This window comes from Solea senegalensis, linkage group LG7, assembly GCF_019176455.1.
Source record: "Solea senegalensis isolate Sse05_10M linkage group LG7, IFAPA_SoseM_1, whole genome shotgun sequence".
NCBI classification, from domain to species: Eukaryota; Metazoa; Chordata; class Actinopteri; order Pleuronectiformes; family Soleidae; genus Solea; species Solea senegalensis.
In genome coordinates, this window is record NC_058027.1 from 12,401,415 (window position 1) to 12,414,758 (window position 13,344).

Genomic DNA, 13,344 nt, shown 5'->3' on the forward strand with positions numbered 1-13,344 from the left:
AATACAAAATCCATGTTGTGTGACAGTATGAGACGGCTCTGACCTTGCCTGCCAGGTACAACATATGTGTGTCAGCGTCGTAGAAGGGAAACAACAGTCCTGAGAGGCCGTCAATATCCTCCTCCGCAATTGGCATGGACAAATCCTCCTGTGAGTGGGAGGAGACACCACACAGTGAAGTGAACACACACACACACACCAATACACACACTTGCTCCGCCCACTCTGGTATTATAAGCATGAGCCATATGGAGGTGTTGTCTTGTCTGACCTGATCCCACAGAGCTATCTGCCGCGTGTTCCAGCGAGAAACTCCAGTGGTGAGCAGCCGCTTCATGTTGCCCAGGAACACGACGCGGTTTACGCGGTGGTTCTTACAACTGGCTTGCTGGTGGATCAGAAAACAGAGAGTACAGCTTCAGTGTTTGCTCATCAATTCATCAACGATTTTAATACATTCAGTCTAAGACTGCATTTAACATAAGCATGAAGCGGTATGGATGGATGTTGCAATGAGGGTTTTCTCCGGGTTCTCTGGTTTCCTCTCACAGTCCAAAAACATGCAGATTTGGGGATTAGGCAAATTGGATTCTAAATTGACAGTAGGTGTGAGTGTGAGTGTGAGAGTGAATAGTTGTTTGTCTCTGTATATTGGCTCAGTGATGGAGTGGCGACCTGTCCAGGGTGTACCCCGCCTTTTGCCCTATGTCAGCTGGGATTGGCACCAGTGCCCTCATGTGGAAGATAAAGCAATGAAGGATAAAGATGATGGATGTTACAATGACAATGAAGATATTCTATTTTATTCAAAGATCTGCAGATTAGCGTGAGTGAGTGGTTGATTGTCTCTGCCCGGTGATGGACAGACAGGTGAACCATGCCATTTGCCCAGAGTCAGCTGGGATTGGCTCCAGCCAAGAATGGCAAACGAAAAGATCATTGGCCACACTCATATGGATCGTTTTATATCATATAGCCTAAGCATCACTCGGCTCTCTCTCACCTGAAGGACTCGCCCAGACCGTGGCTCAATGACTCGCAGCTTCTTGTCTTTGCAGCTGGTGGTCAGCAGGCTGCCGTCTGTGTTAAAGGACATACTGAGGATGACGTCAGTGTGACAGTCGATCATTTTCACCGGCTCTCCGATCTCCAGGTTCCAGATCAGGATCTGAAGGAAGGATTGTGTTGATGTTGAGTTATGTGGTGCTTGAGTCACTGGTGGGGATTATGGGGGGACTCCATATGAGGGGGGTCAGATTCATTGGCTGCACTTTTCAAAATGTAGCCTGCTAATGCTAACTTTTCCAAACTTATGAACCCTAGCTTTAAGTGTGTTGATTCAAGCATGTTGTTTCCCTGAAGCACATTGAATAAGCTACATAAATAAACGGATTGATTGATGTGGTACCTTATAGTCATAGCCCGCACTGAAGAGGATGCCGCTGCTGGTTGGATGCCACTCGATCAGACCCACCCGTCTGCTGTGACCGTACAGCTCCAGCACCGCCTCCGTCATGTTTCGCCTCAGACCACCCTCTGGGATCTCCCATACTCGCACCTGACACAGACACGCATCCATCATCATAAAGCTTGCACACGAAGCACATTAACACAGGTCGTCCGTCCAGTTAGTGACGACTGATGATGAGACTAATGACAAATGTAACAAACAGAATCCTTCCTTTTCCAAAATAGTCAGGAAACTGCAGTTACACCAGGATCAAACTACCTGAATTCATTTTCACATTTCCAGTGTCGGATAAGTGGATAACAGAGGGGCACTGATGTGGTGTAATATACAGACATAAACATGGTGAAGAGGAAGAGGGATGCTGCTGCTGCTGTTTGGAGGAATAGTGAAGGCACTTTGGCAGCAGTACCTCTGCCTCTTTAAAGTCTCCTTAAGTGACTGCAATGACAAATAAATAACACAGGCACTTCAGCAACTCGGTGAGTAATGATTGACAACTCCTTGTCCCGCCTACCCAATGACCTATGAACCCGCGCAGTGCTGTGAGCGATGATTGGTCAGAGGTCGAACGAAGCAACACGTACACTCAGGCTTTTTGAGCTACTGTCGAAATATGGCCGAAAACGTAAAGCAAGGCCTTTAGAAAAATAGGCTTTTTCTAAGGCTACAAAAAACAAACAATTTTCATTTTAAAGCATTTTAAAACACACAATAAATTCAATTTAGGCCAATGTACCACTTAAATTGTTTAAGTTGTTAAACAATTGCGTGTTTTCCATCATTTATTAACAAAGGTCTGTCACTATGTTGCAGCTACAGCTCCCTCTGATCAAAATATACCACATGCTATCACTGAAGCCCCGTATATTAGGATTAAAGTGGATTACAGCTATGACTAGAGGCTCTGTGACCAGAGGAGATTATTCTCCAACAAGTAAAAGTACTTTGCTGTGCTCAGTAGTGTAATGTGACAGGTGCATGTGATGCCAACATGGTTCTAAGCTTTGGTCATGAAACATGTGAGATTAAGACCGATACTGATTGAGATTTGATTATGTGTCTAATGTCTTTTCATATAATCAGTTACTAAACTGTTCAGCAGATTCATATTTACATCTGTCATTTGCCATTTTCAGGCCACTGACCCGAAACAACGTCGACTGCAGCAGTCGCCAAACAAAATGTAATCACAACGTTGTGTCCGACACCAGCTCTCTGTAAATCAGTGACTTTCTGTCCACAATCAACTCACATCATACATTCAGTTTCTTGCTCAAGGACACTTGAGGAGACTGAACCAGGAATCCCATGATAACAAAATCAATTAAATAATCAGATGAATGAATGAAATAATGCGTGTCACTTGCCGACGAGTCCTCAGAGCAGGACGCGATAATGTTTTCAAAGAAAGGATTCCACTTGATGTCCAGTACATTGCCATGGTGGCCGCACACTTTTGGGTAATGAGAATCCAGACGACCAGACTGAAACAGAGCGACAGAAGCACAACATTTAACAGAGTCATATTCATACATATTCCTCACACAAACTACACATTTGTTTGAATTAAACACAATCTTGCAATTACACTTAAAATGCTTTCACTCCTGATTGGTACAGACATACTTGAATTTCTTAAAAAACGTGATGAAAGGGATTAGGTGATGTTTTTATTTTAATTATATGGGACAATATGGAGTTTTATCATTCAGTTCTAGTCACTGAGTTTACAGGACGTCCCAGGCAGGGGTCACTTTATCTTGCACCTGAAGTGAGTGTCTATGACAACTAACCACATGGTCAACATGATGTAGGAGGTTGATGAGAGTCCAATTCTAAAAACTGTTTGCTGTATATGCATAGCGGATATGCTTATCTATGCAATCCACTGGAAATCAGACAGGACATTTGATTAGATTTCAGAAGAAAATTCTAGGATTGAGAACGTGGAACGTTTCTCCTAAACGTTCTCTAAGTTCTCTTCGCTTCCTACTGTACCATCCTTCCTACCATTCTTTTTTGTATCTTGAATTCAACTGTAACTACTAATAGTTAGTGATTTCTTTTGTTGGACGTCTAATGTTGCCTTTGTTGATGTTAAAATATGGATGAAACCTTGTAGTTCCATTTGTGCATATTGGATGAGACAGTGTGTTTGAAGTGGCCTGCATACTGTTCTGTGTGCCACAATGTTGACATCAGGTACAATCAGGTAAAATAGAATTTATCCATAGATTGAGTTTGAGTTTATTAATGATGTGTCATTCAGATAATGACTGAAAACAAAACCAGTCTTGGTTCATGTTGAAGTGAACATCAACAAAAACCAATAAAATATCCAGAGCAGAAGTAAAATGACCCAGTTATTGCAAACGGACGTCTGAGGCCCTTTGTTGTTATTGCAATAACCCACAGAGTCCACAGAGGGGCACTGGCTCATAACAACAGACAACACAAATCTTTTACCTTTTACAATCTCTACTGATGTCATTAATATTTGATGATTTCAATCCTCAGAGCTTTGTTTCAGAGCATGTCATCAAGCCTTTTTCCAATAATGAACTTTTGGCTGTGTAGAATATTTGATGAAACGAATGACATTTGTGTTATATAGTGGCGGGATCATATAGCCACAGTGCAGCTTGGGATTAATCATAGATCTTATAGATCAGTATATATTTTTCAGTGTTTCTAGTTAAGCCGTCAAACATACTGTGGGTTTTGCTTGTACACAGAGGGACCAACCGACACAGTTATTCATAAACAGAGCAAAGTCAGAAACATTACATGATTTTATCATTAACACAAACCAGCACGGTGATCAATCACCGGTATGACTTTGCACTATGAAAGGCTCTCACAACAATCATGTAAGAATTGAACACTGCTCCTATATAAACACATTTTTGATTGAGTGAAAATGTTCAGAAATGTCAATAAAACTGGGGAAAAAGTTGTTGTTTTTTCACATTTTTGTGACGATCAAAACAACCAAGACAGCAAATGTAACTGTGAACTGACAGACACATTGGAAATGTACTTAGAGCAACATTAGGCCTGATTGTGCTTCCGCAGTTTATTGAAAATCCCCACTGGTGACGCACAAACGCACTGACAAGGTACCACCACACATATGCAACACTCAATAATATCCTTACTAACATGGGTCAGCTCTGCTGCTCTGTAATTACAGTATATCACAACCAAAGACATGTAGAAGATTTGTGTCTGGAAACTATAAAATGCCTCCTGTGGCTGAAATGAAGATAATAGTTGAATTACATCATTGGAAAAGGAAGGACGGAAGGAACTAATCTGATTAGTTAGTTGCAGATTTGGAGCAGAATATTAAATGTGCTCTCTTCCCTATGAAGGGCCATTGCCCATGCAGAATCATGCACAGTATAATTAAATAAATGGAATATTTTAATGCAGTGGTTCATCTCATTGATGCTGCTTGTCTGCTCTGTCTGCAGAGTTAGGACAGTGTTGTTTACAGAGTTCAACGTCATACATGACACCACAGCAAAGTACATCCTTGTTTGTTAACATGGGAACTGTGAATTACTACAATGATTTTAAGGGAAATAATGTATACTGCTCATGTGTCTTGTGTCCTGCTGCTGGTAAGAAAACCAGGCAAAATATGTTGTAGATACATTTAAGGCAAGAAACAACTGAGGAATAATTTGCTTTGGTGTTAGTGTTAGTTTGGGTAGCAAATGATTAGAAAAATAGCAATAATAACAGTTTAAAACCTAGAGATGTTCAATTATGATTGGCAGTAGGTTGGCAATACTGGAGAAATCTGACTGGATAAAAGCCTTCAAAGCCACACCTTTACAACAACACATGATCTATGTGTGTTGGAGTGAGTGCAAATGTTGGAAAGAGGAGCATGACAAGCACCTGTTAACATAATGAATATAAACAACCATCATCTGGTCACGTGTGTGCATGTAGGCAGGCTGTCTAACCATTTCATCTGTGATGAATAACCTGATTAGATAAAGCTTTATGACTTCAAATTATGTTTTGTTTTTTTCCCCATTTTGCTAAAATGTATCATTTATTCATTGCTTCATTCATGTATTCATCGGGATATCGAGATGATTTAAACAGATGAAGCCTGCATACAAGATCAACCACCCTGCTTTTAAAGGATTTAACATGATCAGTGTTGTTCTTATTTTTTTACTCAATTATGATCAGCAAACTGACTGATATGCCTCAGCAGCAGTGCAGTGGCCGCAGTTGTAGTTGTTTGGCATTTTGATTCACAACAGCACCACGCCCGTTGCTCCATGATTCAGTGAGGTGAGGAAGAAAGTGTTTGTGTCCTTATGTGTCATTGTCTGGGCAGGACTGTGTGCCAGCTGGTGTCAGCAGGGTTCTTCCACTCACCACTGACAGTGTCTGGGACCATGTCTGGGACCAACCATGTGTCGCTCTCTCTTGCTGTCTACTATGCTTGTACCTCCCCCTTAGCTTTACCCGCGACAGGGACAGAAGGAGCTTCGTAATGTATTAATATTTATTGTATAAATCATGTCTTCAAAATATTGACATTAGTAATAATATTAAACATTAGATTTTTCATTTTGCTACTTTATGTTATCACAGCCGTGTTTACATGCACAGTTTGATTGAGCCAAGGCTGTTGTCCGACTAAGACAGACAATCGAACAAGTATACTTGTGGAGGAGAAAATCGCTTTTATTTTGGCATGTACGTCTGACTCCGCCTCCGTAGGTGGCGCTGTATCTCTCTATAAGCTAGTGCTAGTATTGAATCAGTTTCCTGTTGACCTTTACGTCACAGAAAAACAAACAGCGAGCGTGCTGCGGTTCTGTTTCGTACCTGCCGTACCTGTTAATCGTGATACAAATTAGATTGAACATGGCCCGTGTGCTTGCCATGTTGTCCAAAGAAAGACGTCTGCTTCTACTTCTGGGTCAAAGATCGGGGAGGACTTTTTGGTGCATGCACAGAAAGTCAAGTCTGAGTCCAGCCCTACTAAGCGTATACATGCAGGAGTAATCGGACTATGTAACGCATTATCCAGGTATGTTAGTCCGATTAAGACTATAGCTCCATTTTAGTCAGACTAACGTGTTTACATGATGAAAAAAATGTCGGACTCTTAACTGGCATTGAAACAGAGTGTGCATAGCCTACTTCATTCTTATTAAACCTTCTGTGACAGAATTTAGCATGGCATGCATAAGGCATGCATACTTCTCATAAGAGAGATAAGGGGGAGTTTTGTAATTCCTCAGAATTCCTCAGAGGGGCACTAGAAGTTCTGCGCTGGAGCAATTTGTGTGTTTGTACGTTGGTGAAATACGTCCCCTGACTAAATACGGCGACCGCTGGCCGCAGTCTGATGTGAAGTGGTGCAAACACACGAGCACACGTTTGCTGACTTTATCCGGCACATTAGCTTCATATATAAAATCCTCTGTAAAACACTGTGCTCCACTGTGCAGCCACGAACAGCACACTTGTCCCTCCGCGTTGACATAATACCGCTCTTCCTCCCTCGCCTGCACTCTTGCAGGGACAAGGTGGAGCTAAGGTGGAGCTCGCGAAGTAAACTTACTGGTGGGGCGGTAACATTAGCGGTGAAATGCGCATGCTGCCGTCATAAGCGCGGGGAATTCTATATCGAGCGTTTTATCGCCTATACTTACACTAAGCGGAACCACAAAAACATGACTGAGTATTCTTTTTCCACACTTTGGCGACTGGTAGGGCCTCCAGAGTCCCAAATATAAGTATTAAAATGGTTAAAAAGTTGATTTTGCATAATATGTCACCTTTAACAGAATGTGAATTTGTATACCTTACAAAACTATGTTAAATGTATGCCATCAATTTTCTGTGTGTTTGTCGTTCATTTTAAGAGAATGTATCACCTCCTTTGTATAAACAAATAATGCAAGATTTGGAGACTCAAATAAGGCTAACTTAAAAACCTGAATGCAATACATTTTGTTACTGTTCGTCCTTATTTTAACGGTTTAATACAAAGGATGACCTGAAGCTTGATACTGTGTGAAGCAGCAGCCAGCGTCTGTGCTGCAGCTAAATATGATACGTGACCATGTCCAGTTCAGCGGAAACCACGTGGGAAATGCTTAAGTGCAATTTACCTTGACTTGCAGGAAATCAATGACATTATGACCTTAGTTTCAGTTCATGAATTATGAGCACATTATGTTTACACAGTAGAGATTACCTTATCAAAATATGTAAAAAATGGAAAAGAAGCCTTCCCAGGTGTTTGGTCAAATTATTTAATTTCATGAGATTAAGTAATAAAAACATAAAAGGGACCGGAAATCATTCTATCTAACAAAGTGGATAGAATGAAACTTAACATCATATATAAACCTAAATCCAACCCTCAAACAGCTTCTCACGGAGCTATAAGTTAAAAAAAAAAGGAAGGACACACAGAGGCAGACAGAGACAGTTGTAGAGCAAAATATCGCTGAGCTGTCCTTGCCTCAGATAACGGAACTGCTCAGCTAAGTGAAAACGTCTCTGCCTCGCTGGATTCTGCTCTGCAGCCAAGAGCTTTTCAAGCAGCTTGGCACATGCAGGCTCTCATAAGCAGCAAAACACTTAATGGTCTCTCAGAGCTAAAACGTTGTCTGCAAAGTGGAGTGACCTGCAAAGCACAAAAGAGCTCATAATTTGACTGCATTGTTGTTAATTTAGACTTTCTAACCACACCCAGACTCACCAGTCAGCAAACCCTGGAAAAAAATACTATTTGAACTGTTTGAATACTATTTGGATAAATATCTTCAACAAATAAAATCTCAACATCTAGGTCGGTGAATATTTAATAATTAAGGAACTCACAAAACAACAGTAGTCTCTTGTATTTGTGGATTTTACCACTATTACCGAGCTCCCACTGGCAACACAACACTTATAAGACTGGCAGTTACTCACAGGTAATGTCTGTGCCTCATTTCTGTGGAAACAAGCTCTTTAACTTCACATTTTATTGCGCGGGTAAAAAGCTGAAACCACAAATAAAGGCGACACCCTTAAATAAAAAAAACCCCCATTATATTACAAAACACAACTTCAGTAAAGTCTTTAAATCTGCATGAGTCACTCAAACTGTATGTATTTTGAAAAGGTACCACAGCCAAATACAGCACATATACTGTACATTCTATGCTGGGATAAGAATGTAAAGACGCCAGTTACCTGGGACACAGGTATCACGATGAAGGAGCCTCCACCAGCGCTCTCTGTAATGACCGCGAGGAACTTGGAGTTGACGGCACAGAAGTGGTTGTCGTGGACATTCTTGGTGATTGGGACACCGTCAAAGCAGTGCTCCCGGTTGGCTACTTTTCCGTAGACGTTTCGAAACTTGGAGCTTCGGTAGGTCGGACGCCATGACATCTGAGATGAAGAACAGAAAAAGAAATAAAGCCCAAACATTTACGTTTGTCCAATGCAAACACAAAAGAAATGCACACATTTTAAAAACGCTGTGAAATGAACCAACAACATTTCCAGGAGCGAAGAGGATAACAGCAAAGTCCCACATAGAGTATAATAAGCCAGGAAAGCAGAGATAAACCAAAGTGTCTCCCCTCTTTGAAAACGCTGGATTTAACTTTCCTGAATCCAGGAAGTGCTCCCGACCGTTTATATTGTGCTTATGTTACAGCAAAATAAACACTGAACATGTTTCACTAGTAATGCTGAGGAATCAGTGAAGTCTAATGTCGCATTTACAAACCCACAGTTGCAGGGTGGGCTGTCCCATCTGTGCAAACATGATAGCAGTCACACATGCAATTGTGTGAAGTCACCCAAACTGGTCAGTGGAGTGAGACGCAGGGAGAGTGAAAACTGGGTGAAAAGTGTTTTGATGGAGCTACAGAGCTCGTGATAAATGTGACCGACATTTCTTCCATAAAACATTATCACAAACAAATGACAAAGACACCAGTATGACAGTATGTCTATTTTAGTGTGTGTCACCACTTCATACACCAGGACCATCACCATGAGAATGCATTGATTGAGTTGGATTTTGACAGTCGCTGGCTCAGACACAGGAAGTGGTTGTGAAATGATCTTTGCCCTCAAAGGGACAGAAGTTGTGGGAATTTTTTACTCTTTTTGTTTTAAGAAACTTTCCGAAACCGGTTCTGTTCATGTGCATAATGGCCGAGACTTTACGAGCTTGTCAGAGGAACAGAGGGGGTGAAAGGTTTCATGATTCAGTGGCAGCAACATTGGATGATATCAGACAAACCTCTATTGAGCATTGTTTCTGAGAGAGTGGTGGTCGGAGTGGTGTACGCATGCTAATGCAAACTTCCTCATACAATGCTGCTGCCCTTGTCTTTCCATTCCCTTTGCTCAAGTTTTAAAAAAAGTGACATATTATATATAGCTAACTAACTCTGATGTATATTTATCTATAATATACATATTCATATTCAGACAAAATGAATCACTTCATAAAACAGATTCACTTTTGATCCAGATCGGCTGTTCTGGAGCCGTGTGTCTCTACGAGCAGCATAATGGCAGCTTGTTAAAGAATTAATGTAGAACAGAAGAGCAGCAGAGAGTGGCCCGAGGGACGGTTAGAGGAGATGGGGAGTGAAGAGTCGGCTGATTTCAGCCCTCTTCACAAGGATGCTCATTCACTGCCCACTGGCGTATATGAGACAGAGAGGATGTCTGTCTGACTGTGTCTCTCTTGTCTCCCCAGTATTTGCAGTATGATGACATACACACATACACACGCACACACACTCACAATCCAAAAGACTAACAGTGGAAATGACACCGTATTTACCAACACAGATCACAAGACGTGTGCGTCACTGCCTTCAGGGTTTCACACTGTGAGATCTTGCATACTTTCACCATTAAAATGTCTTTATGTCCAGTTGGACTAATATCATCAATCTGTCCTCTTACCTTACCAGTGCTCTTCCTTACTGTGACACCACAGTCACAGTGTCCTGTGTCCTGCTGTGCTTTATTTTCAGTCTTCTTATAAGCAAGACACCAGGAGCTCCTCTCTTCCTTCCTCTTCTACTCCAAGCAGGAGGCATGTGTGCACTCTACCTCCTTCTGTCTCATGCTCTCCCTCCCCTTTAAACACCCTCTTCTCCTCCTACTGATAGCTGGAGGACTGGAACTCCCCGCCTCCCTCCTGCTCATATACCCTTCTCTCCCATGTTGGCATTCAGTCAGCCCTCTGTCTCGTTCTGTCTCTTCCACAGTTCAACATCTATTGTCATCCTCCTTCCTTTCCCGCCCAGCACTTGTTTGAAAAGATGAGGGCTCTTCTTCTTCCTGCACCACCAGATGTGTTTCACCCCCTCCATCCTTTTATATCTCATCTCTATACTGTTTTTTTTAGTCTTATCCTGCACTCTGTGGGTAGGACACCCTCTACGCTTTTGTTTTTGAATTTTGCATTATGTGCTGAAGAAAAGAAAAAATGATGGTGAATTGAATGCATTTCATGTCCTGGTCTCTGAATATATTTCCCTAAAAACGTCTTAACAGATCAAATGAATTTGATGTTGTTAAAACCTGTTTTATAGCTATTGTTGTTAATTAACCCTTTAACACAAGCGCACTTTGCATTACTGCGTTCTGCAACCGGAAAATAATCCAACAATTTTTGAAAGAAAGAACTTGCAAATCAAAAAGTCAAAACCAATATGTGGTTATTACGTTAATTTCACTCACGCTGTTGCAGGAAGCCGGCAAATCACTGTCTTTGTCACCAGAGAGGAGAGAGTTGGAAAAAACACCTGTACTGGGACATCAAGACAAAAGCTCAAACAAATGTTATTTTAAATATGTTTTATTACATCTGGTGTTCGTGTGCAACTACAGGGTTTTCTCTAGATAAAACCTTTTGGTTTTCTTCATTTTAACTTGTTAATACACTATTTTAACATGCAGTAAATTGTAAATAACAGCCATATATTGAAAGTTGTTCTGGAAAACAGAGCAAAAGCAAAAAAAACGCCCAGACGGACATTTTAAGGCCTAGGTGTCAAAGGAAATGTCTGAAATGTGTTCACCAAATTAACATTTAAAAAAATAAAACTAACAAACATAATTGTTCTTTTTATATCAGGGAAACTCTCATTTCTAATACATGTAGTTCTTTTCAAATGCATATTTCAATATGTAATGAAACTGTAGCCTTTAACTGTTCTTTTTCTGATAAACCCTTATGTCTGTTAAGAAAAAGAACGTTTGTGTAAATATAACTGAGGCAGGTGTTACAATGAAAATTGCTTCCCCTGATGATTTTCCTCTGTGTTTGAAATACCGGTGGAGCCCTGCAGGTTCACTGTCTGTTCACAGTCTTGGCCCTGGGCCTATAGACCTGTGTGTGTGTGTGTGTGTGTGTGTGTGTGTGTGTGTTACTCTGACCATACATTGTCTCATTGCACCAGTACAGCACGCATTTACTGGAGGGTTCATGGCTGTAAGGCAGCAAACTCGAGACAGCAGCGCTGTGTTAATGAGGTTTTTTTTTTATTTTTATTTTGCTGCTGCTGCCGCTACGTTGTGCACGCCAGTTTTTCATCCTCTTTCAAATTTTAAGACAGCAGCAACTGTTTTTGTCCATCAAAGTATAAAAGCACATATAAAATGTCTACAAACAGTTTCTCACAATATCAACATCACTTCACTGAACCCATTCAGCTCAGTCACACAGTCTCGAACTGTAAACAGTCGGTGGCAACACACACGTGGTCGTTTCGAACCATACAAGCCTATTCAAGCCACATCAAATTATATCAATGGGTTAACTTTTCCAATCAAGATTTCCTTAGTGCGTTTGCCAAATAAGGAAGTGGAACCATCTGAGCTCACATTCAATAGATACAAAAGACAAATCGTCAGGATTCAATGACGACTCAGTGAAGCCCTGTCAGGCCACAATGTCAAGCTCTTTCTTTCCCCCCTCTCACTTGGCAGTGACACTGTTCAGTCATTTATCATGACTTCCGTCTCTGCAAGCAAATATCACAAAAACAGAAATATCCCATTGGTTCCTTTGGCAAAAGCGCTCTCTGAGTGTGGAGAGGGACTTGATGTGTGTCAGTTTATAGCTGACAGTGCTGAAATACAAATATCAGATGTGACACATGAGGCCGTGAAATACTTTGGCTTTGTAAAGGATTTACATTATTGGTGGAAGTTCAGGCTGAAGTTAAGGCTACATTTAAGATTTCTAACCTTACACAACACATTCTTGAAGTCTAACTTAACATGACCCCAACGTTCCAAAACTGTGACGTAACATTAAACAATTTCTAACACTCTGTCTAAGTGGGTCACATCCATGTGATCCAACATTTCAGAAATGTGGTACAACAATCCAATTCAAATTCACAAAACTAGGATGTTACATCATAATACATTGCTGAACTGTGACATAACAATTTAGATTTTTAACCTTACACGATTCCTCTAGTGTGTGCTTTTCAAGAGGACTCACTTTAAATAATAGGTTTTGTAACCTTAGAATACGACTGTACTATAGACAAGTGCCTTGCTGTCCAAACAGAGAAAAGCCAGAGCGTGTGTTACATGTTTTGAAGAAGAAGAACATCCTTTCTGCATAATTCCCTTATAAACGAGGAAAAGGAAGGCATGAGTGGAGGAGACCACACAATTTTCCAATTCACTTCAAGATATCACTAATTGTTACACACTGGACCTTTCTAAACTTTTTGTGCCCTAACATCGCAGGACTGTGATGTAACGTTCCATATTTCTAACCCCATTGTAGGAGCCAGTATTGAGTAAATGTAGTTTAGGGGTAGTTTAAATGATTCATG

The 13,344-nt window shown here is 41.0% G+C and overlaps 1 protein-coding gene across 4 annotated transcripts in view; it reads right to left on the reverse strand.

Moving 5' to 3' along the window:
- LOC122772330 (coronin-2B) overlaps positions 1–13,344 on the reverse strand; it is a 32,221-nt gene that overhangs the window by 3,887 nt on the left and 14,990 nt on the right. The window contains exons 1-7 of one of the 4 annotated variants that reach the window (XM_044030292.1): positions 10,450–11,050; positions 8,702–8,902; positions 2,839–2,955; positions 1,409–1,558; positions 1,004–1,168; positions 272–388; positions 44–148 (exon numbers count right to left, since the gene is read on the reverse strand). In XM_044030292.1, coding sequence (XP_043886227.1) covers positions 44–148; positions 272–388; positions 1,004–1,168; positions 1,409–1,558; positions 2,839–2,955; positions 8,702–8,902 — 855 coding nt within the window. In that variant the 5' untranslated portion in view covers positions 10,450–11,050. Of the gene's footprint in view, positions 1–43; positions 149–271; positions 389–1,003; positions 1,169–1,408; positions 1,559–2,838; positions 2,956–8,701; positions 9,237–10,444; positions 11,051–13,344 lie in introns of those variants that run through there. The other 3 variants (XM_044030291.1, XM_044030289.1, XM_044030288.1) reach the window with 3 other exon arrangements.